The 25,165-nt window shown below is 36.3% G+C and overlaps 1 protein-coding gene across 2 annotated transcripts in view; it reads left to right on the top strand.

Annotated features, from left to right (window-relative positions):
- Positions 1-25,165, top strand: part of LOC128859719 (methylcytosine dioxygenase TET-like) — a 149,239-nt gene that overhangs the window by 59,883 nt on the left and 64,191 nt on the right. For both annotated transcript variants that reach the window (XM_054096756.1, XM_054096755.1), the window contains exon 4: positions 19,923-19,940. In XM_054096756.1, coding sequence (XP_053952731.1) covers positions 19,923-19,940 — 18 coding nt within the window. The remainder of the gene's footprint in view (positions 1-19,922; positions 19,941-25,165) is intronic.

Genomic DNA, 25,165 nt, shown 5'->3' with positions numbered 1-25,165 from the left:
TAGACCCGATGAGTGAGGGGGATAGTTTAGCGCTGAGAGGCTGCGATAGATTTATGTATTTACAAAAGCGAGAGGTACTTCACTCGATAGGGAGGAATTTATGCTAAAGGGCTGACGCTACCAAAGCATGCGTTTTGATGCTGAATTTCACAATTAATTATTTTGGATTAATTCTTTCTTTGACGTCTCTGAAATATATTAAGTCGACTTAGGCCGAATACGACAGAGCCGGTTTTTATGTTAAATAAATGACCGAAGTTTTCGATCATCAATAAACCGTTTACACGGCAGTCGGTTCTACGTTACCGAAACGACCCGGATTCATATCCGGCCAAAGACTGTCACTCCAGCAGCATTCCCCGTATCTAAGTATGGGGAATGTTTATGCTACTACAACAACAACAACATCACGACATTGACACAAAGGTCTATCTATATTGTGATTAATTTTGATAGCCAAAAGTTTTTGTGCGAAAATATAGAAATATAAGTAGATTCGTAGTGCACGTACTGAGCAAGAAATTTCTGCACTACTTAGGTTTTTTACTGGGTATTTTTACAACACTTTCGAGACAGAGAAACGAGCTATTTATACAAAGAACCACGGCCATGCAGCATGTAAATGCATTTACAAATGGTTGTATGGATGTATGTATGTATGTGTATTTCTGGGTACATTAATGTATCAGATTGCAATTGAAAGTCCTTTGTGAGCCTATCCTCACTGAATACATGACACCAATATGATGTACAGTGTATTAATTTGTGCAGTTTGGTATTTCAAATTTTTATATTTTTAGTCGGTTGTGTAAATTTTCAAGAAGAGAAAATGTATACTTACGATGAAACTTTTAGACAATTGTAGTGAAGGTAAGCAATTTTCCAATTTTTAAATTGAGTTTCTACTAGAAACACAGTTCGAACAAATTGCACTTGCTCCGTTTTTTAGAGATACATCTGGCTTATAAATTTGTGTTTCTCAAACTAAAACAGGTTTCGCACGCAGGCATATTTTGTTAGCTTTAAAATATTGTTTTAGTTTTTACAATAGAAACTTGAATGGAAGAAAATTGTCTCGCCTGATATCAGTAGGAGTATGTAGTAACAAAGATTTTTATTGTATAAAGGCAGTTCCTATAGTGAATTTGAGGTCCTATAGTGAATTTGGGGTCGTCCTGATTAATTTTTAGAACAAGAATTCAGTCAGCATGCCTCGATAGCGCTTACCATTGACCCTAACGACAGCTCCTTTCTCATTTTGAAGGAAATAAGAGCCATCATCGGCTCTATGAACTTAGCGAACAGATTTATATTTTTCGCTAAACGATTTATGATGACTTGCCAAACCTTGATAAATAGGAATGTTAACCCAGTTTGCCATTCTATGCTGTCAAATCTAGTTATGATATCGATAGTTGTCATACTTTTGAATTATGCCAACTCCAGACGTCAGAGTTTATTTATGCACGAAAAGGCTAAGCAGAACAAATACCTGCCCTTGGAAATCGGTCTTAAATTTGTAGAGGCGTCCTACACCACGAATTTGTGGGAAACCTTGACCTAAACTACTTTCACTTTCATAATTTTGTTCGCATTGCAGTTGCTTAGAAACTAATATATGTCGGCTTTGGAGCTAGGCGATGAAACATCCCCTGTAAATGTGCAGCTCCCGCATGACGAAAACCTGGGTGGTGTAACTCTGAATCTATTCGTGATATGGAAAGAAAGGCCGGAAAAAGTGTTAAAATTTACTAGAAGCCTTCAATTATAGGCTCTTGGCTGCACTGACCACATCAGAGGTTACAGTGCACTAACTAACAACATAGCGTAATCGAGAAGGATATGGGTAGAATGGGGTAGTTGAAGTCACACTTGAGATGGCCCAAAGCAGAGCTGTATAACTATCAGTCAAGCTTTTTATTAAAAATTAGCAAAAGCGTACAATAACCACAACTATCTTCAAATAAGAATAATTTAAAAAATTAGCCAGAAATCGATTAATAAATGCGCCCATCTTCCGTATGACCCTAATTAAAAAACAAAAAGTAAGAAAAAAATTACATTTCGGTCGAAATTGCGTAAAATTAGTGCCCTCGTATATGTATATGTATATCTAGATAAAGGAAGACATATATACCAAAGAAACAACTTGTACTGTTTTTAAGGTTTGCAGACGTAGTAAAAATGTAAAACACATTTTGTTATTTGATAGTTGGCAATTCAGTTGTCAATCAGTAGAAAACAGTTTCTTGATCGGTTGCGTAGTATTCGTTTGGCGTTCATTGAAAAATGGAAAATCAAAAGGAACATTTTCGTCATATTTCGCTTTTTTATTTCCGAAAAGGGAAAGCCGCATCGCAAGCTTATAAAAAGCTATGTGCTGTTTATAGTGACGAAGGACAGTAAAAGAGCGGCAGTGTCAAAATTGGTTTGCCAAATTTCGATCTGGTGTTTTTTACTCAAGGATGAAAAATGCTCTAGTCGTCCAGTTGAATTTGATGACACCCTAATCAAAGCAATAATCTATTCGGATCGTCACAGTATATACAACACTTTAGATTGCAGAGAAGCTTCATGTATTACATTCATGCATTGAAAATCTCTTAAAACAACTTGGCTAAGTTTAAAAACTCGATACGTGGCTTCCTCAAGAAGAGAAAGAAACGCATTAGTAGCTGCGATTTGCCAAAGAAACGTAATGAAAATAATCGATTTTTAAAACGACTGATAACTGCCGATGAAAAATGGGTTGTTTACAACAATATCAAGCGGAAAAGATCGTGGAGCAGGCCAGGTGAACCAACACAAACAACATCATAAGCAGATATTCATCAAAAGAAGGTTTTGTTATCAGTTTGGTGCGATTACAAAGGAATTGTCTACTTTGAACACTTACCACCCAACCGAACGATCAATTCTGATGTCTACATTGAACAACCAACGAAATTGAACACTGCAGTTGAACAGTTGAAGAAAAGCGGCCCGAATTGACAAATCGAAAAGGTATTGTATTACATCATGACAATGCAAAGCCACACACATTATTAGAGCTTGGTTGGGATGTTTTGCCCCATCCCCATATAGTCCTGACCTTGCATCAGCTGACTACTTTTTGTTTCGATCTTTACAAAACTCCTTGAATGGTAAAAATTTCAACAATAATGATGATATCAAATCGTACCTTATTCAGTTTTTTGCTAATAAAAACCAGAAGTTTTATGAACGTTGGATTATGAATCTGCCTGAAAGATGGCAAAAGGTCATTGATCAAAATGGGCAATCCATTATAGAATAAAATTATTTAGTTCAATTAAAAAAATACGCAATTTGCCAACCCAATATAATATGGGAAATTCTATAATAAACATAATTTATTTCAATTTCATTTACCAGCTTACACAACGATCTTTGAGTTGCATTTTGTGCTAATGCTGCAAGGAGCAACAGCTGCTGTCTCCTTAAACGTTCAAGAATTAGCAAGTTGCCCGTCTCTTTGGTGCACAAAGTTGGGCTGCAATCAAAAGTGTATCGTATTGTATATTGACTGGGGAAGTTCAATATATCTATAATATTATAAATAAAGAAGAAAATCGTTTCAAAGCAAACTTTTTCTTCATTTTCTTCACACCGAACTTTTTATAAAGCCATATAATAACAACATCAAACTCAATGATTTAATTTAAAGTTTAGTAGGCTCAGCTAATTGGCATATTCGAACAAAGACTTGGCGTCATAAAGCAACGCAAATTCAATTTCATTTAATATTTCAAACAACATTCAAGTTACAGACATCATTCTAATGTGACTGAAACTGGTCGCCGGCTATATAAAATTCGATTGAGCCTAACTTGGCATTTACATGGAGCACTTTTGCAACCAAAAGCAATACATGCACACTTTTTACTAATACATTCACAACCTTCTCATTGTCTTCGTCACTGGCTATGATTTTTCGAAGAAAGTAAATTTGGCAAATGATTTCGCGTAACTGGTTCATTCGGTGACGATATGTTGTAATTCATAATCAGAAAAGAGTGCACAATCCGGAAAAATCTATTTTAATTTGGAGATTTTGATGTTTTTAAAATATTATTACAACCTACGCTTCACTCAGATGTAAAGCTAAAATAACCCTGCTACTATGTTAGAAAAAAAATACACATGTTATGTTCGGGTCTTATTTTGACCCCACATTTTTTTATTGAGAAAATTCAAATTTGTACAGTTCAAAAATATTTTTAAGGCTTGTGATCAATGCAATATGTCGTCGTTAGAGTGGTTGTGTGTCGGTGTGACGGACAAACAGGTTTTTTGCAAGTTATGCACTCAGTAAAGGTCTTTTTTCCTTTTTCGACGGGCAAAATTTGCACCTTTTCCGTTTACTAGCGTATTTCCGTTTTGGAGAAGGCGAATTCGTAGATGGTGATGCACTGTCTTCTTCTAGAATTCTTCGTACCAATGATGCAGAGGCTTCTGCGCGAGGAAGCCGACTACACCTCTTGATATGTTCTTGAGCTAAAAAATAAAAAAATATACGCCTTTTGTGCAATTTATTTTTTTGCCATTCAGGATATATTTCGGTCCATATTATAAAAGCGTTTAGAGCAGAAATATCTAATAAATTAGAAAACAGGGCAGCTGGCCACCGATTAGTTTTCCTTTTGCACGAATATGTACGAACCATTTGGTCCAATGTGTCGACTCCACCTTTTGTCGAGTTGCAGTATTCAATTATTTCCGGAATTTTTTTTTGGATGATCTTCCAAAAGTTTCTATTATGGTGAAAGGTGTTAAGCAAATAAATCATTCTGTATTTTTTAGGCACATTAAAAACTACAGTTTCTTTTTCATGAAAACAAAATTTACTTGAGGGTATTGGAAGCTTACGCAATTCTTCTGATGTTGCATGAACCGCGAGAAAACGTTTGTTGCTCCTTACTGTGCCAACAATAATAATTTTCTGCTTTAGCAGTTCTAATGCAAGGTTATGACTCGTAAAAAAATTATCGGTAGTCACATTTCGTCCACGGTATGAAGACGCTAAGTCTAGAACAACCCGTTCGCCTTGATTCCTTTCAGCGTTGTCTCCTACTTTGCCCAAGTATATTTGGAACTGTAAGCAAAATGCGGTGTCAGAATCCGCTGCTATCCACGCTTTCAGGCCATATTCCCCAGGTTTACTTGGAATGTATACTTTGAAAGGACATCTACCTCGGAACGGAATAAGCTGTTCGTCAATCGTTATGTTAGCACTAGGAACGTAAAGCAGCTGCAAGTTTTGAGTCCATTGTCATAAAATGTGCGAATAGGAGCAAGTTTATCTCCTCTTTGTTCTGATCTTCTTCTTTGCCTATCGTCAAATGCTAGTACACGAGAAATATTGCTAAATCGCTCCAAAGACATGATTGCTCTCAAAAACGGACGTCCATGAAACTCGTTCCACAGGGAGTTAATACTTTCACCGAATGACCGGTAGACTCCTAAACGAATAATATGTCCGTTAAACAATTATAATAGGAAAAATATATTGTAAATAAATACCAATAAGTATAAGAAGTCCCAGGTAAGCATCGAACTCAGTAGCATCTATAGCTTGAAAATTTTCGAAAACAGCACTTCCTTGAAAATTGCTGTAGTGAATTATATCCCTTTTCATAGCTTCTGTAAGGCATACATCAAAAGTATCACGAGTTTTTGAAATACGATGAATAACATAAGAAGTCACTCCAGGTTTTCCGTGAAGAATATTTTCACTTGCTGCACGACTTAGACATTGCAAAGGAGGTATTGTTGTCCACTTTATCATCCGATCTTTATCAAAAACTTCTGTGCTATTAGTTACGGTCAATGAAATGAAGGCTTCTGAGCCACTGGAAATGGATTGTTCTGAAGATAAACATTCGTCTTCCTCAAGTACAAAATTAGCATCACAATCATCACTTGCATCGTCTGCAAGGTCACTCAAGAATGCATCAATGTCATGCTCAGTCATTTGTCCACGCTGACATTGTGGCCAAGTAAATACAACAACGAATTTTACCGTATAAATACTAGTATGAATTTAGAAAAAAAATGTAGATTATATATACTTACAGTATGTCTAGATTCCATGTTTTATCAAAATCTATCGTCTATAAACTTAGATTTACAATAGCAACTGATCACTACAATATTTAGCACCGAACTGAAAGTATTTGGTTTCGTTGTTATTGAATACAAAAATTATTGACCAAAAATTATTGACCCTGTTGCAGAGTCAAAGTCTGGAACACCTCTCTGTTGTGAATGCTGGAATGCGTTTACAGTTATAATTTTTTACATTATATATTTACTATTCGTTTTACAAATATGATAGGGGTCATAAAATGACCCGAACATGATATGCGTAAGCACTTGCAATAAAAAATTTTCTAAGCCTAAAATGGTGATAAAACTAATTGAATTCAATATATTTCAACAATTGATGCACTGAGTAGTAAGAACTTCCAAATATATTCCACCAGTTAGAAATGCGGTGATGTTATATGCAATTTGGGTCATCAAAAGACCCTAACGTAGTAGCAGGGATAATCGAAGTCAGAGCAAATAATTGGTACGAAACAACGCCAGTGGCGGTTGCTGAAAAGTGCGTTTACTATATGTGAGTCTGGGTTACACATTCATTTTTTCTCGTTTTTGATAGCTAATACGGTTTTCCAATTGTCTTCAGAGCATTGTCTCGTGTAAGTCCAAGTTAAATTTAAACATTTTTCCAATTTTGATTCATTCATTTTTTTTTAATTTTCCATTTAATTCCTCTTCATTGCTACTACTCTTTATATTGGAGGAATCTGAAAACAGATGATACGAGTACATCGAAATGATCGTAAATTTTTTGGAAAAATGTTCCCCTGTTTTGACTTGGTTCCGGCGATGATGAAGAATAGAGGCAATGAAAAATTACTTGAAGATGATGGAATTGGCTTTCATTGACTCAATCTAATAATATTATTGTAATGTCCAGTCACATTGATTTAGGCACTTATAATGCCCAAAAAAAAAGGAAAAAGTTGAGTTTTTGTGTTACCATTTTGATATTTTTACACGCACAAAGTCATAATATGAACACTGTAACCGACATGATTTGGCATAAAGTTGCGTGAATTATCCTGATTCCTTTTCCTTTGCAATTTATACAGAGCAATGCAAGTTCCAGCGGGTTCTATATCACACATATTCTGATTCTGCTGCGATTGGATGTGCATACGCATATATTGGGACTTACATGTTTATAAACAGAAATGCATACATATGTATGTGGATATGTAGATTTATAATTATGTGCATTTGAGTGGGTATATGCATCTCATTTGAATCGAAGCTATCGTACGTGTTTTATTGTGATATTTTGGATTTTTCGCACTCGCTTCGCCTTTAGTCGATAATACAGACGTATTTACTTATACATGCATACCACATATATGTATGTACATATGTATGTGTAACTGAGTAAAATCCATATGCATCCGTGTATATGTACTTATATGTATTATACATTTGTACATAAGTATATTTTCATACACATTTCACGTGCACTCTTCGTCAAGTATGGAATACCAAGCAAACCACTTAAGTGGAGGACGTATGAATAAAAGTGTACAATAACAGCAGCAACAACAATAACATCAAGGATATCAGTGTTCATAATAAATCCGAAAAACAATATCGCCAACAAAAACAACAAGTACATCTCTAAAGCATATATGCAGCTGTAGCTCAGTAGCACAAAGCCACATTGAGAGTAGAGTATGCCACGAATGACATTTTAAAGGAGCATTGCACTTCATACACTAACACCAACATATTTACTATTTAATAATATTTCATACGTGTGTGTTTATATTTCATATGCTTACATGCATTGCGAGGGTTGCTATTTATATTACTGTCCTTGGTCACTTCTGGTGTTATCAGCCGCCACTTGACGTTTTCATTGCAAAGTTTGACATATATTAACATAAACGCCACTTTTTCGCACAGGAACCTTTGTTGTGTAAGCCATATTCGCCTTATTTACGGTAGCTTTAAAAATTCATCTCTAATTATACGGCGCGCAAACACCATCATTCAGAACCATAACAACTGCTGGAATGGGCTTTTTCACTCATGAATTTCCGGAAGGTCGCTGTAAACCAGTTGTTGATCCAGAAAAAGCCCACAGCATCGATGGGCCTGATTGAGCACAATCACCATGTCACCTAACGTGGAATTGAGACATCCTCGAGCATTTGCATGGCGAGCATCTATAAGCGTTGGCATGACCACTTTGTATTAGAAACGGTTTGCTCGCGATGGCTCCCACAAAGTTTAAAAAAGACCTTGAAAAACGACTGAACAAAATGCTTTCAAAATTTGTTCATAGAAAATTATTAATTATATTGAAGAAAATATTTTGAAAAACAATTAAGTTGTTTTCAACCACCAGTGCTGATTTCTCCATTGTTAGGTCAGAAATATAAATAGCAGACCTCGCATCAAATGTGCATCCGATTGTCTACGTACGTATACGAATCCATATACATGCATCTGTTCGTATTTTTCTATTGGAGTGTAATGAAAGTCGAAAGTACATAGTTTAATAGCTATTGTAGTGGCCCGAATTTCATATTCAACTTTTAAATGACTATTTCATGGATTCTCAATATTAAACCATATTAACAAAAGATGTTCTTTGCTGGAATGTCAAATAGAACCCTAAATTTTTCCTGTTAATTATAGTTTCAAAAGCTTCTACCATTTGAACTTTATGAACTAAACTAGGTATGTCTGCTAACAAATATCTACGTTATGGTGCTAATTTCAGGTTTAACTCACCTGCGACATAAACCTACAGATGCTACAGAACTACTTGTTCTTCGCATAGTAGGTTCTCTAGAAATCCTATTAATACTATCTTGGCCTAAATTAAAATCCATATTTCATTAAGTTGGGCTCTTAAAAATAGTTCACATGACGGCCACAAAGGCCAATTCCGGTATCCAAAAAAGTTCCCCAGTTCGATTCCAGACCTTAAACCATTCCAATCTTTTGACGGCCAATACAGTGGCAAATTCGATATTGCTCTCGTAAGGTCTATATTAGTCGTTACCAACCGAATAACTTTGATCGTAGGCTGAATGTCTATAAAGAAGGCGAGTTTAGATGGAATGAGATCCATCATAATCATCTGTTAAGACACCATGCTGATGTATGTACATAATACATCGGCTTGAAGAATACTGCAGTAGTCTGGTAGTCCGCCAACTTCTTTCAGTGGGAGTTTCCTTACTATCACTCATCAGCGGCTGTCCTAAACATATTAGCAGATGACCTAACATATCCACTGCTGATGAGTGATACTAAGGTGACCTTGATGACCTAATCTTACTATACAAAACTACAATAATTTGTTTTAGTCATGAAATTATAAACCAATTTCCAATTTTGATTTATAATAATGCTTATAAAGTTGCACTAAGGCTTTAACCTGAGTTTTGACTGAAGACGTAAGTTGCCTATAAACTTTTTTCCATAATTAAAAAGTTTGGAAATCGTTTTCGCATTTCAGCAACAATTATTTTGAATTCTACGACAGTATATCGAGACTTAATATTTTATGCGTTCATTGAATGATTCTTTTTAGCTCTTTACTCTCTTGAAATTCCTAAAGGAAATTTCAAATTTAAATTTAAAACATGATTTTCAAGGTAATTGACAGCTTTAATGCGTCATGAAGTATTATAAAGGAAATTTCAATTATTCATATACGTATGTACAATTATGTATCTACATATCATATGTAAGTAAGCATGTACAGCTGAGAACATGAAAATAGTAGAACCCTTAAAAAATAATAAAAATAATTTTGAACTCATTTATTTTTCCCCTATAAATCCTACAAAAGAAAATTTCAATACCAAAAATACACGAATGCACACCAATATTTATATGGAAATAACGCAGAAATTTATGTGCCGTATTACAGAGGGAAAATGCCAATAAAATGAGTCTACCAGCAGCATAATGATCCTAAATACACGAGGCAGAAGGCCATGTAATAATGAACAACTTTGGAAATTATGAAAGATGCGTAACTGAAGATTCCGAAGGAGCGATTGGGGTACTCAATACCCCACCATTATGCTGACGTAATAGGAAATTTTGAAAATTCAACTAAACATTATTATTATTCGCAACTAAGTTCTCGCTGTTTTTTGATGAAAATACAACTTTTTTCTGAAAAAAAAAAAAAAGTTACAAGTGAATCATTGAAAGTATTGCCCTATTGCCCATCGCTGGCTATTACTTTTTCCAATCTTTCTGGTAGGTCTCGTATACCGTCGCGGTAAAACTGTTCACCTTTTGAGGCTATCCACGGATCAAGCCATTTTTTGATGTCTTCATATGAGCGGAACTGCTGGTCAACTAGACTATGTGCCATCGATCGGAACAGGTGATAATTGGATGGCGCAATATATGGAGAATATGGCGGGTGGGGTAGGATTTCCCATTTCAGTGTTTCCAGGTAGGTTTTAACGAGTTTGGCCACGTGAAGCCGAGCGTTGTCATGCTGTAGAATCACTTTTTCATGCCTCTCGCACAGTGCTCGGCTCAACCGCATCAATTGAAGTTGATACCGATCCCCAGTAATGATTTCGCTTGGTTTTCACAGTTCCTAATAAATAACACCAACTTGATCCCACCAAATACATAGCATAACCTTCGCAGCGTAAATATTTGGCCTAGCCGACGACGTAGAAGCATGACCAGGCAGTCCCCATGACTTTCTTTTCTTTGGATTGCTGTAATAAATCCATTTTTTATCACCCGTCACGATGGGATGAAGAAAACCGTTTCTTTTTTGCCGCTGGAGCAGTTGTTCACAGGCGAAAAAACGACGTTCAACATCCCTTGGTTTTAACTCATAAGGAACCCAAGTCCCCTGTTCCTAAATCATTCCCAAATCATGCAATCGCTTGGAAATGAATTGGCGGGTAACTCCTAATACTGAAGCAATCTCTTCTTGCGCTTGACACGGATCCTCATTGAGCAATGTCTCTAATTTAGAGTCTTCGAAGGTTTTTGGTCTTTCTTCACGCGGACGATCGTCCGTCTTTGAAGTGACGGAACCAATCCCACCACGTTGTTTCACTTAAAGCAGCATCTCCGTAAACTTTTTGTAGCTCTTGATGCGCTTCAGCCGCCATTTTTTTCGAATGAATGAGGAAAATCAATACTTCCCGCAAATAACGATTATTCGGCACAAAATCAGATATTTTCACAAAGCCAAAAGTATAGGGTGATTTTTTAAGAGCTGAAGGAAAGTTTTTCAAAAAAATACACGTAAAATTCAGAAAAATGCATGTAATTTTTATTTAAATCAGACAGTCCATATAATTTATTGTTTGAAGATTATTTCGTGCAAATGTTGCCCGACTGCGCTTCAAATGGTCCATCCGCTTAGTCCAATTTTGCCATACTCTTTCCAATGTTTCGGCCGGTATCTCACATATAAATGATTTAATGTTGTCTTCCAATGCGTTAATTGAAGCAGACTTGTCTGAATAGACATGAGCTTTAACATAGCCCCACAAAAAATAATCTAAAGGCGTTATATCGCACGATCTGGGTGGCCAATTGACAGGTCCCGAACGTGAAATAAAATGTTCACCGAACTCGCCTCTCAACAAGTCCATTGTTACGCGTGCTGTGTGGCATGTGGCACCGTCTTGCTGAAACCACATGTCGTGCAAGTCATGCTCTTGCATTTTGGGCAAACAAAAGTTGGATATCATTTCACGGTAGCGCTCACCATTCACAGTTACGTTGTGATTCGCAGCATCTTTGAAGAAGTACGGTCCAATGATACCTCCAGCTCATAAACCGCATCAAACTGTGACCTTTTCTGGATACATTGGTAGCTCTTGCAATTCTTCTGGCTGATCTTCACTCCAAAATCGACAATTCTGCTTATTTACGTACCCATTGATCCAAAAATGAGCTTCGGAGCTGAACACAATTTTTCCATTAAAAAATTCGATCTTTGGCCAACTTTCCAAGAGCCCATTGACCAAAAATTCTGCATTGCGGTAGGTCGTTTGGCTTTAATTCTTGCACCGGCTGTATTTTGAAAGGCTTCACTCCTAAATTCTTTCGCAAAATTTTCCACGTTGTTGAGTAACAGAGGCCCAATTGCTGCGAAGGTTCTAAATTTAGTCACAATAGCTCGAATAGCCGCTTCAGTGGGTCGATTAAACTGACCATAAAATGGAAGAAGCGCGCGATAAACTTTCTTAACAGAACACGCATTTTTATAATAAAATTCAATGATTTGCAAGCGTTGTTAGTTTGTAAGACGATTCATGGTTAAATTATAGACCAAACTGAAGATGTTTGACAGTGACACGAAACGTGCGTCAGCTGTTTAAACCAACTGTTTAAAAAGATAATAGCTACAAAATCACACGTTATATGATACCAAAACAAAATCACTAATGTGTCGAATCAGTTTTTTTACCATATGTCTAAACTTGGTTTATGACGTTTAGGTTGTGTTAGAATTGACTAGCAGACACTGCTGGCGGCTTCTATTGACAAACAGCGGGAACTTAGTTGCATACGTAATATCTTCAAATTTGTATCTGCAAACTTGTTCAATTCAGTTTTTCCTTAATTTTTTTTATAAACTTGGGCACAATTTTTTAGAAAAAATGTTTATTTAAAACTAATTTAAAATTAAAAAGATATATTTTTTGTGCTGCTATTTTCCTGTTCACAATTGTATGTACAACATAGCATATCCATAGATACTCCCATTTCAATACGAACCAAAATAAAAATTAAATATGCAATAATAATAATAGACTGGCGAATACATCCTTGAAAGGTGTTTAGGCCAAGCTTTTCCTGGAAGTGAATGTATGTGTCTTCATGGTTTCATCACAAATGAGTATCCTATTTCTCCGAAAGGAAGATGGCTATTATGAAAAACTTGCTCAAGACCGAGTTTACCATTGCCTGTCGAGGGCAAACGTAGTGAGTAGCGAATGAAGGACGTACTGCATGTCTGTATATCATAAATAAACACGCACAATAATCACAAAATATTGAGGGAAATCAAAATACACAATTTTAATTGGAATTTCCTTGTTTGCTATGCAATTTTAATTACTACAGGTACAATTTCCTGCAGCTAAAAGAAAATTCAAAGAAAATTTAGGCAACGATTGTGGCAAGACCAATGCAAAATATTATATAAGGCTGAAAGGTGTAGCTGCTGTATATCATATTTCTTTTAATGTACGAATATTTGTCAAAATTTCAGTAGTGGTGCGGCTCTAAAACAGGTTTTGTAACGAAGGTAATCCTTTCTTGAACTACTTATTAATTTAGGTACTGGTCTCTTTTTGCGTATTGCACTCCTTCTACCCGATTTAAAAACGGGGGTGATAGAAGTGACCTCCCATCGATTTATGAACACATCTGAAGAAAGAGTTAGATTAAATACCATACAATAGAAAATTTACATTGCTGAAAAAAATAAGAACAAAAACCGTCAATAAAACTTTTCATTGAAGTTTTTAAGGTTGTAGTGCTATTTATACATCCATTTCTGAGGCAGTCAGATACCCATAGACGGACGTACAAACTAAGTCTACTAGTTAATTGTCAACGCCACGATAGACCGCCTGGTTCGTTTTCTACTTTCCCGTAAACATTTTTTGTCTCGCTATACCACCAAAAGATTTTCTGCTAAGATATCCAATGTTTCGCTGGGTATTTCATTCAAATGAAAACGCATGGTCTAACTTCAGGAGCTGAAGTATCTTCCGAGGATGGGCAACCACTTTGAATGTTGTCTAGTAGAAGCGTATAAGGATGGTTAAAAAGTTCATTTAGAACTTCGGAAAATATATGAAGCCCAACGACCCCAACAGCCAATGGTTCTAATTGAGTTGTGTCTGCACATTTTTACAGAAAAGTTTTCGATTCATTTGGAAAAGCAACCGGATGCATTAAAATTTAAGTGGTGTTTTACACGATGATAAGCATTCTCATTTTCTTTTGCTATCCATTGCAATTCGATAGTTGCCGCCTCACGCTGTCAACTCACGATATTCGTGACCTCAGAAGTACGGAATTGAAGATTCGTGTACACTTCGTGGCGTTCTTGTAGTTTTCCGACTGCAAAGGCCTTCACGAAGTCGGCACACTATAAAAGTAGCCACTCGATGGAAAATAAAGTTTTGCACATATTTTCGCACTATTTTTCAATTTTTTTCGCTTTTTATGAAATTATACTCAAATTTCAGCTTATCCTGAAAAAAAAAATACTTTCTCTTTAACATGGCTGCAGCTGCGAATTAATAAAAATTGCCAACAATTCGGATTCACTGAGAGCATCTGGCTGGAAATGAAATGAGGGCACTTTGAACATCCTGTGGAGCCTTGTTTTTTGGCTTTTTGCTTTATTTTTTTATTTGTAATGTTATTGTATAATAAATAAAGAGATGATTGCATGTACATATAAATTTCAGAAAAGAAAATTTGGCCATATCTTAAAAACTTTTAGTTTCCACATCCAAGTTTTTTCTTTCTTTTGGTCATACTTTTTAACGCTAGAAAGGTAGAACTGGTAAATTTTACGAAAGCAGTTATATTGCAATAACTGAACATTGCGCAATAACTGTACTAAAAATTTCTAAATTTTTTGAATTTCTTTCAAGCCTAATAATTAAAAAGAAGTGTAAAATAAAATTGCTTACTTGGAACTTTGAAAGAGAATATAATTTCATTTAAACAAGTATGAAAGTTAATAGTCGTAAAATTGGCGAGGCTTGCTTCTAATGGGGTTTTCCTTTCTAGGATTAAATATTTTGCACACATTTCTTTTTCAACACCCTGGGCACATTAGCGGCCACCGTGCGGATGGGTTTGAATGTACTTCAATCTTTTTTAATAGTGATCGTCCATCGGGATTGAATGACAAATCTCTGAGTCTACTTCTGCCAGGAAAAAGTTCCTTAAAAAACTATCCGCCGTTCGGAAGCGCCATAAAACTACTTATATAAGTTCCGATTCCGGTTCCGGCCAAACAGGGAATAAAGGGTGTAAGCGGCAATTATGTATATATAGTGTGTATATGTGGGGTATTCACAAGTTGTAACGCTCTAAAATCATAATCCAAACCATCGATTTATCGCATTTTAATTGATCATTTGGGCTTACGAAAGGTATGTGCACGTTTCATTCCGCACAAGTTAACTGAGGACAAAAAATTGCTCAGAATTCAACATTCGAAAGACCTCATTAAAGAGGCGAGAAAAGACGAGAACTTCCTTTACAACATTGCAACAATGATGAAACGTGGTGTTTCCAACATGAACCTGAAACTTAGCGTCAAAGTGCCGAATGGAAGGCCCCAGACGAGCAACCACTCACTCACCGTATTCGCCTGATATGGCTCCCTGTGACTTCTACCTATTCGGAAAACTGCATTCGGCCATGAAAGGAAATGGGCTTGTACCGACACCCTGAAGGCCATTCCGATCAATGACCTGAAACACTCTTGAAAAGCTTTTAGATCGCGCAAAACAGCTTATCGGGGCCAGAGGGGACTATTTTGAATAAATAAACTCGAAGTTATTAGAAAAAAGCTGTTGCGATTTCTATTTTAGCTCAGCCTTGTTTATTTTAGAGTAATTTAAAAATTTTTTGTTGACTTGCACAAGAAAAAGAAATTACAAAAAATTAATCTGTAAATGCTATATGTACGAGGTGTTGGAACTGTTCAGCGGATTTCAGTTTACTTCTTTATTTTGCTATGCAATGAAAAAATTTCTCATGCAGGTATACATAGTTTTAGAGGTAATTATATAATAAATAATATTATACCCATTCATGCAGGTAGTCTCCAAGTTCACCCTTCCGATTTGAATATTTATTCACATACAGTCACAGAAATATGAACCAATGCAAGGTGTTTTTTAGCTGGAGCAAAACTTATACATGCAAACTTGTAGACGTGGAAAGCACTGATTTATATCCAAACCATCTCTTATTATTTGGGACAACTCCTTGGGCTATGGCGTCCGTTTCTGTACATATGACTACTGAAATTCATCAACCTGCGCAACCACAAATTATTTTTTGGTCATCTGCAATCAGTCTACCAAAAATCGCTTGATTCGTTATGTGATTTTCCCTAATTTTCGCTTTTCACTTTTTATTTTTACCGTAATGACTTCCATTTGCACGTATTTGTGGTGAGCAAACGAAAACTTATACCGCATTTATCACATTTTTTATGCGTCATGTCAGCGTTTGCCTTCACAGTTTTATGAATATTTTCATTTTTTCAATTATGCTTCACAACTTTTTCAGCTGCTTCTTAAGAATGTTTTCTTCGTTACACTTCTTTTTACCGCATTTCCTGTGGCAGAGAATAAAATCACTGCAACATGACGACGCAGACAAATAAACCAGCAGCCAAGTCAACCAATGCCGTTTCCTTGCAATACAACGATTTTACCACAAATTGTGGCAGGTGTACTGCTGCTAATGATTTTTTTTTCCACTGGCAGCTTAACTGGTGGTGAAATGTTGTTGGTATCAAAAGCTGACTGTAACGGCAAATGACTATAATGACGCAACAAACTAAAAAAAAGTAAATAAACCGTTGTAAAAAGTACTGAAATAAAAATTAAATCAAAAAGACTTGAGTACCAAAAAAAATTGTATGGAAAAGAAAACGCAGCGACGAACCGAATGTAAGGCTCTAAAGGAAGCTAAGCACGGTAACGAAGATTGTTGCTGCTCTACATAAAAAAATATCGCATACCATGTCCACTTGAGAAAATATCCTTAGGACAATAGCATCAAATGAAGTCAATCACTCAAACCATTAAACTTAATTTTATGGACGTTCTTTTTCTGCTGATGGTGTGTTTGTTGCATCTTCTTTGCTGTGTTGCACGTTCGCTGCTCTAAATCTAGTGTCTACTGCCTTCATACCTCTAAGTTTCTTACATCCACTCTAAGCATTTTCCTTTTCAACAGATTTTTTTATTTATTTCTGTTGTTGCTGACTGTTTCCGTCTTTTCGCTTTCTTCTGCTGTTTCTGTTGTTCTTGTTGGCGTTTTGTAATGTGCTTGTATGACATATCATGGCTTTTGCAAGTATTCGAATTGAGTGAGTTCTTTACTAAATTTGCTGACTACTCATTATGCTTTTGCGAGGACGTTTTAAATGGTTTTTATTTATTTCTCTTGTGCGCCTTTCTAAGAAAGGTACACCACTTACTGCTTTGAGTTTTATAGATAGTGAATCAGCGGAAAAGTTTGTAAAAGGAATAACTTGTAACCTAAGAAATAACTTTTAAAGTGTCCAAAAATATTCAGCATAACCAGTTTTTCGACGTCCCCGAGGAACTGATTATTTCTATATGTTTTTTTAATGCAGAACCTACAACGAGATGTGCCATTTAATGTTTTGAAGCAACGGATTTTCCATAAAACTTGTCTTATCACGACGTTTCATGGTCGAAGTAAAGTCTGGACCCCGCCCTTTGGATCACATGCAACTATAGCAGCGGCTAAAATTATAATAACGATTTGAGAGCTTTGGAGGGAGATTTTACTTTATTTGACTGGGAAGTTTGCGATTTGGCGTCGATAGATTAAAATTGTAATTTTGTATTCGGTGTTAATATATACATAAGTAATAAATAAGAATCTAAATTATAACAAGTAAGGAAGCGCCGAACTGAATTTTTCATAAATGCGCACAAATCTTAATTTTGGCAGGATTATTATTTTTGTTTTTTGTCAGGACAAGTAGCAAGTGCAGCACTCAGACATTAATTAAGTCCATTGCACTACACTTGGATTCCGTTTTAATTTTCTTTACATCTACCCGATCTCCGAAGAAATCTGAGTAGATCTTGTGGAGCCAAGGAGCCGAGGTGGTCGCTTCTTAACACATCAGTGCCAAAGATCTCAAACCTGATTCAAGTGAAGGTGGGGCAGACGCACAGGGATTCGTCCTCCTCTTCACAAGCTGGGTAGAGTATACTGTCTGAGATGCCTACCTTTTCCATGTGCTTTGCCAACAGAAAGTGGCCCGACATCAGTCCAATCTCCATTTCCTTCTGCTTAACGACAGGAGGATTTGCGACAGTCAATCGGACATGACAGGTAACATCAGTTTAGTCCATCTGCAGCCTTTCTCAGCCTACCAAGCTTGCTTGTGGGTTGTTGTAACCGATTTGCTAACCGTAGGTTTGATGGCTGCAGAAGGGAGTGGCTAAACGGGCTCTGGGCCAAAGAAGTTGGCCTCAGAGCTGATCCTAGCTAAGGAGTCAGAGGTCTCGTTAGCTACGATTCCCACGTGTCCCGGGACCCATGTTGTTGTTGTTGTTGTTGTGGCAGCATAAACATTCTCCATATTTACATTCGGGGAATGCTGCTCGAGTTACAGTCCTTGGCCGGATATAAATCCGGGTCGTTTCGGTAACGTAGAACCGACTGTCATGGAATCGTCGTGGGACCCATCTTATCATACCTACCCCTGATGGGGTTGGAGGGTTGTCTAAGGCCTTGAGCGCAGCTTGGCTGTCGCTGCAGACACATATAGATCTGCCTCTCCATCTGTTTTCCACAACAAAGTTCATCGTTTCTTGAACAGCATACACCTCCTCCTTGCATGCATTTCAAGAGCACAGTGCAGTTTTGTCCTGCTGGATTCCACGTAGACACCAGAGCCGGAACCGTGCTCGGACCTGGAGCCATCATTTTCACAGTTTGACCACAACTCAGCTTCTGGCAGCACTACACTGTATCTCTTTTCAAGTACGACTCTTGATGGCATGGAGTCAAGGGGCATGGAGAGAATCGTTGGATCGAAGTTCATGCCTTCTCTGTTTTCCAGTGCCGGACAGGGGCCGTAACAGTTCCCATTGTGTTTCAGCCTGCAGTTGGCCTTGAAGGCCTCTCCTTGGATGAAAGCATGAAGTGGTAGTAGACTAATCAGAGCGTCTAATGCCGGGCCTGAAGTAGTCGGAAAAGCTCCGGAAAAGCTGATAGATTGAACTAAAGATAGTAACGATAATCGGCTAAAGTTATCACGAAACTCGATTTGGTGTTGGCCACTTTTGAAATTGGGAATTTTTATTCTAATGCGAAAATATTTCATTTCTATGGAAGTGTCGTTTTCTCTAATGTCATAAATTTTTTAGATAAATGTGTACATTAGGTTCAAGAAATTTGTAAAGAAGATGTTCAAAAACTGTTTTCTTATACATTTCTCAAATCAAAAATTTGTATATTTTTTTCTAAAACGTTTTTTACTCTGTAAATATCTTAAAAAGTTTGATTTCAATGCAAAAGTAAGCAGAAAAGAAAGAACAAATTTAATCAGCTTTAACTTGATATATCAATTTGATCAACTAATAGATTCTCTAGATATTAGAGATGACTACCATTTGTTCTTTAATCAAAACCGTTATTTGGCGCTGCCTCCATGGCAAAAAAAGTATGTGCACATTCGGACCCTGCTCCGAATTTTACATAGGAATGGGATCGTTTGTTTCTTGGGTAAAGAAAGCATTCATTTTTGTAAGCCTGTATAATCGCATACAGATACATATAGAATTGAGAGGACTGAAGTGTTTTTCCATAAGTGCAGAAGACGCAGTATTCAATTAGCGTCAGATGTTACGAAATAAAGTTACGGATTATTTTATAAGCAAATACAATACAAATACCTAAACATATATATCCATATTACATTTACATTCTCACTTCATCTATATATTTTTAAGAGCTCATTTTATTTAAATTTCGTTTATATTATTTATTTGAAATATATCAACTAATAATTTTTTTCATTTTTATTATTTTTCCAGGAACCCAAAGCCAAACAAGTATGTAAAGCATGTTTTTCATTTCTTACACTTTTTTCCAATAGCATGTTCATATATAAACCTGAAAAAAAGCACGCCAGTACAAAGGACCGGTCATGGACGGACGAATCGTCAACCACTTGGTATACATAACTGATTTCAATATATGTATTTAGCATTTGCATGCCTAGGCAGTAGGTCATCGCCACTGTGGAATTACAATGAAGATAGCGACAATCGCCATCTCTACATTACATGTTTCTGCTAGTGTTTTGCATTATTTGTATTAGGCAAGAAGAGAGTATGCAAATATAACTGTTGCAAAATTACAAAAGCACTTTGAGGATTTTTTTTATCCTGTTCGGCATTGAGTCAAATAACTTTTGCACTGGTTGCATGCTAAGGGAGTCCCATTAATAAATAATGGCATCTTTCAACTCTTCATTTGTAGGGTCTGCTGTTTTTTTTCATCATAAACTGCTCAAGCCAATCCACAGCACAAGTTGTCCATGAAATTGTGATCTGTAGAAACTGATGGGGCTTACATTACTCTGCAAGCCAACTCAATGTGCGCATTATCTTGCTGGAAAACAAGATTTTCGGCAGAATGCACATTGAGAAATGGCTGCAATTTATCCGAAAGTAAACTTACGTGCTCTTCAGAATTCTGATGAGAAGTGGATATTAGAATTTCTAAGTGTATGTACTCACAGCTCTCCACACCATCAGAGATCCACCGCCAAAATTTCTTTTTAAAAAATGTCTTGGCCCTAAACGCAAATCTCCCGATTAATTATTAAATCCATCTGACCCATCTAAGTTGAATTTCTTTTCGAAAGAAAAACAATCCTAAAAAAGAGATATTGTAAAATTAGGAAAACTTATACATTTTGGAAAAGTTGTTTTACTTATTTTAAATGACATACATATTACGAGGGAAGGTTTTCCTTCTCAATTGGTCGTCAGCGGTCAGTTTTGGAGGTGGCTGCATTCTAGATAATTTAATCCTCCACAAATGCTTTGAAACTGGACCTAACGTAGCCTGAGAAACATTGAGGTCATATTCAGCCTTGATATCACGTAAAAGAGCTTAGGTTTAAAATTTGCTTCCATCCTTGCTGATTATTTGTAGCCCCGTACTTTTCTTCGTTTTTAAATTACGCACAATACGATCATTGCTTCCTATTAGATGGCCAGTTACCCGAAATGACTTTTTTCGGAAACAAGAGAAACAATTGTACCACGCGAAAATTTGATATAAAATGGCAAAACACCTTCAAATTTCTGCATTTCTTAGTAATAACAGTTGTATTTGTCAACTCTTTTCTTGCCCAATACAAATGATGATGAAATGATTGCTCTTAATATATTTGTCCAAACAGTGCATTTAAAAATACTAAAAACTAAAACACAATAAAAAAATACTATAAGTTAAAATGCTGGGCACTTATAATTATGCAACAGGGTCTACAGTCACTTACACCGTCACTGACACTCTGTTTTTGAGAAAGTTTTATTTGAGGCCCGGCGCCTCTTATTTACCTCACGATTTTCATGGATAAGGCGTTAAATATAGTGGCCTAAACTTTTGAAGAACTTAAATTTACAACTTAAGCTATTTTCCGATGTGATTTTCGATTTTTGAAATGCTGCAAAACTAGCTGACGCTTTTATATCGAAGTACGCGGTCCCATTGTTAAAAAAAAAAAACAAAAAAGCGTACATAGAGTTTAATATTGCTTTATGGAGTCAGAGGTAGTCAGAGGCCTGTAAAAATTATGATTTTCAATAATATTTTTTTGCCAGTCAATTGCAATAAAACCATAGCATTAATATTATATATCATGTTCCGACTTGATTTTAAGAAAATTAAAAGAAAGAGTAATTCTAAAAGTTATCGCTGTTTGTGTGGAGCCCGTTTCCACAGAAGTCCCTTGTGGTGATCATCGCAAGTCCTTGAAGATTCATCTAAAATCAATCGGGCAAGAGAAATTAATTGTATTAATAGATAATCTTGTGCCTGATCGAAGCTTTTTTTTTCAAAATTAACAATATGGCGGCCTCAGGAAATATTTTTTAGATTTTCGAAAAAAAAAACCGAAATTAAAAAAAAATCCTTGGATCAGGCACGAGTGTTGTATGTTATTCAAAGGCAGTATAAATTTTATTGAAATCTGTTCAAAAAACATTGTTTAGAGAAAAACGCATTTAAAGTTTTGCTGTCGATTTATGTAGAGCCCAAGCGCCCTTTGTAATTGTTGAATAACTCGAAAAGTATTTGTCGCGGATTCACTTAAAATTTTCACAAAATATTTTTAATATTTACACTTTAAGAAAATGCAAAAAAATATTTTTTTTTTTGAAAATTCTGACTGCCTCTAACCCCTTATGTCAAAGTCAAACTCGCTCAACAGAATCTCGCATACTAAATATACAATTTTGTGTTTTTGAAACTGGCTCCGGGAATAGCGGTACTCTTAATTGTATCATTTAAGCTGTGGCGTGAATTCTCTTAATGTTTGTTTTTTTGTTTTGTGTAATTTATGTTGAGAAATCAACTAAAACCAAATACTTGAAATATGAGCATATTGCATTTTTCCATTTTCGCAAAATAGTACGATATATAGAACACTTTACAAAAAAATAGTATCTGTATCAAATCAGGTGTGAGAGAGCGTATGTCATTCGAACTTTTACTTCAGTTCCCCTGACGTGAATTGCCTTCAGTTGAGTGTTTGTTATGCTTCATTACGTTTCTTTCTGTGGGTTCAATGGTATTCGGATGAGCCAATCTTTCTAATATGCATATCATATGTGTACATACATATAATATATACATACAGATACGGCACTTAAAAGCAAATGAATTTCATTAATACTTTATGCTCCAGAAATGAATGAAAGCCGCAACTTAAGGCAGACATTTCAAATTTAATTGGATTTCAAAGCATTGAACAACAACTGAATATTGTTTTATCATCTGCGTTCACTTTAAGTTCAGTAACCTGCGCTTAAGTGAAATATATCCCAAACTTCATGAGTCACCTATGAGAGTATACTTGTACATGTAGGACTGATGCCTATTATTGACACTATCATCTTTGGAACTGACAAATATTATTTAAAGCGTGATAGAATTATTTAAGAATAAAGAAGAAATAGTCATTTTAAGAAAACATAAGCAATTTTAATAGCATAAAAATTATTTTTAATGAGGTTAAGGTTGTTGTCATGATTTCTGGAAAAATGCCTAACCAGGCTTGTTCTGGAAATTTCAATTAACTTATTTATGTGGATATATTCATATTAACACCCTCTTTGTCAACCCTCCTGTTTACTATTTCCCAGAGATTGTTTATTGCATTAAGGCTAGACGACTGAACCGGTCATTTGAGTTTCGTTCCAATTTCTAATGATTTTTGAGGTACGCCTAGGGTGATTATCATATTGGTATGATCATAAAAGTGGCATATTTTACTCTTCATGGAGAAATGTTTCATGGATATTTTTGATCGACCATTCGGCCATTTGTTCGGTGCAAGGGCTCAAAGTCAGCAAAATATCCTCACACTTAAAATCCTCTCGCATGCTTCACTGTACCTTGACATTATGGAGTATCTAAGCACTTATTTTGCGGCGAGAAACCGGTAAGGTGTATGCATCCGCTTCTATGCAAAATGTGGTCGGATGAAAGCATGTCTGCCGATTGGAATTTAAGTGTGCTCAGTCCAATCTATAAGAAGGATGATCCTGAAATCTGTGCGAATTATCGGGGGATTAGTCCTCTGAATATCGCCTACAAGGTTCTAGCTAGCGTATTGTGCGAAAGACTGAATCGCACCATTAACCAATTGATTGGACCTTATCAGTGTGGCTTTAAACCTGGAAAGTCCACCATCGACCAGATATTCAGAATATTCAAAATACTCATGAAAGGAAAATCGACACACACCATCTTTTCTTCAACTTCAAAGCTTCATTCGACAGTACGAAAAGGAGTTACCTATACCCACGTCACTGTTGACAGTTATGATTTCGAGGTTTTAAAAGACTTCGTTTATTTATAATAAACAGTTTTGTATTAGCTTTGAAATCCGGCGTAGAATCTCTCTTGCCAACAAGTGCTACTTTGGACTAAGTAGGCAATTGAGTAGCAAAGTCCAAGTCCTCTCTCGACGAACAAAACTAACACTCTACCAGGCTCTCATCACGCCCGTCCTAACGTATGGCGCAGAAGCGTGGACGATGACAACATCCGATGAAGGGACGCTTGGAGTGTTTGAGAGAAAGATTCTGCGAGGTCATGTCGTCCAAATGAATACAAACGCTCCGGCTCTGAAAGTGTTCCATGCGGTATCATCTGGTGGTAGCAGAGGAAGAGGAAAGGGACTTGGCTTCACTTGGTGTGTCTAACTGGCGCCCGTTAGCACGAGAAAGAAACGACTGGCACGTTTTGTTAAGCTCGGCAAAAATCGAGTAAGCGGTTATCGCGCCAATTAAGTAGAAAAAGAAGCACTTATTTTGTGGTTGAAGAAGAAAAGAGTACAGTTGCCCGGGGCTTCACTGATCAACGGATGTGTTCTCAAGCAAATTGATGTTGTTTTAATTGATTTTTTCGTTAAATGAATGCCTTTGTGCCTGCCCCATAACTTCTTATTCCATCTGCGCATGCTCTTCTATGCTGTTTAGTTTTAACCAAAAATTCCGATTCTTTTCAGAGTCAGTCTGTGGTAAGCCACCTAAAAATGTCCTTTAAAGTTGCTATCCTTGAATATTCCAATCACTTAATAAACATATTTTGCCTCTGGAGTGACAGTCCGTAGCCGGATGTAAATCCGGGTTGTTCCGGTAACGTGGAACGGTCTGTACTGGGAACGTATTTAGTAAGTCGCTGGGTCTTGCTGGTAAATTATGCTTCGAAAGTAGGCAGACGTTAATCAATCTAAGCTTTGAATATTCAAAAATCATCTGATATGGTTTTTAGTCGTTTGCCATGCTTACTAAAGTAAGAATAAATTTAATTTTGAAAATCATGGAACCATTCAAATCTAGCGCTGTTTTGGATTAACAACCAACAAGAAAATATTCTATTATCAATGCGCAAAATTCACATAGTAGTTTGCAGCAAATTCGTATTCCTCGCGCTTAGCTCTATACATACACATGCCTATATGTGGATGTAGTTTGTAATTGCATCCAATTGCTCTGTTGTTGTTGCTGTTGTTCTCGTCGTTGTTATTGTTTAG

This window comes from Anastrepha ludens, chromosome 4 (assembly GCF_028408465.1).
Source record: "Anastrepha ludens isolate Willacy chromosome 4, idAnaLude1.1, whole genome shotgun sequence".
Classification (NCBI taxonomy): Eukaryota; Metazoa; Arthropoda; class Insecta; order Diptera; family Tephritidae; genus Anastrepha; species Anastrepha ludens.
The sequence above is the reverse complement of the archived record's forward strand: the minus strand, read 5'-3'. Positions and strand labels throughout refer to the sequence as shown.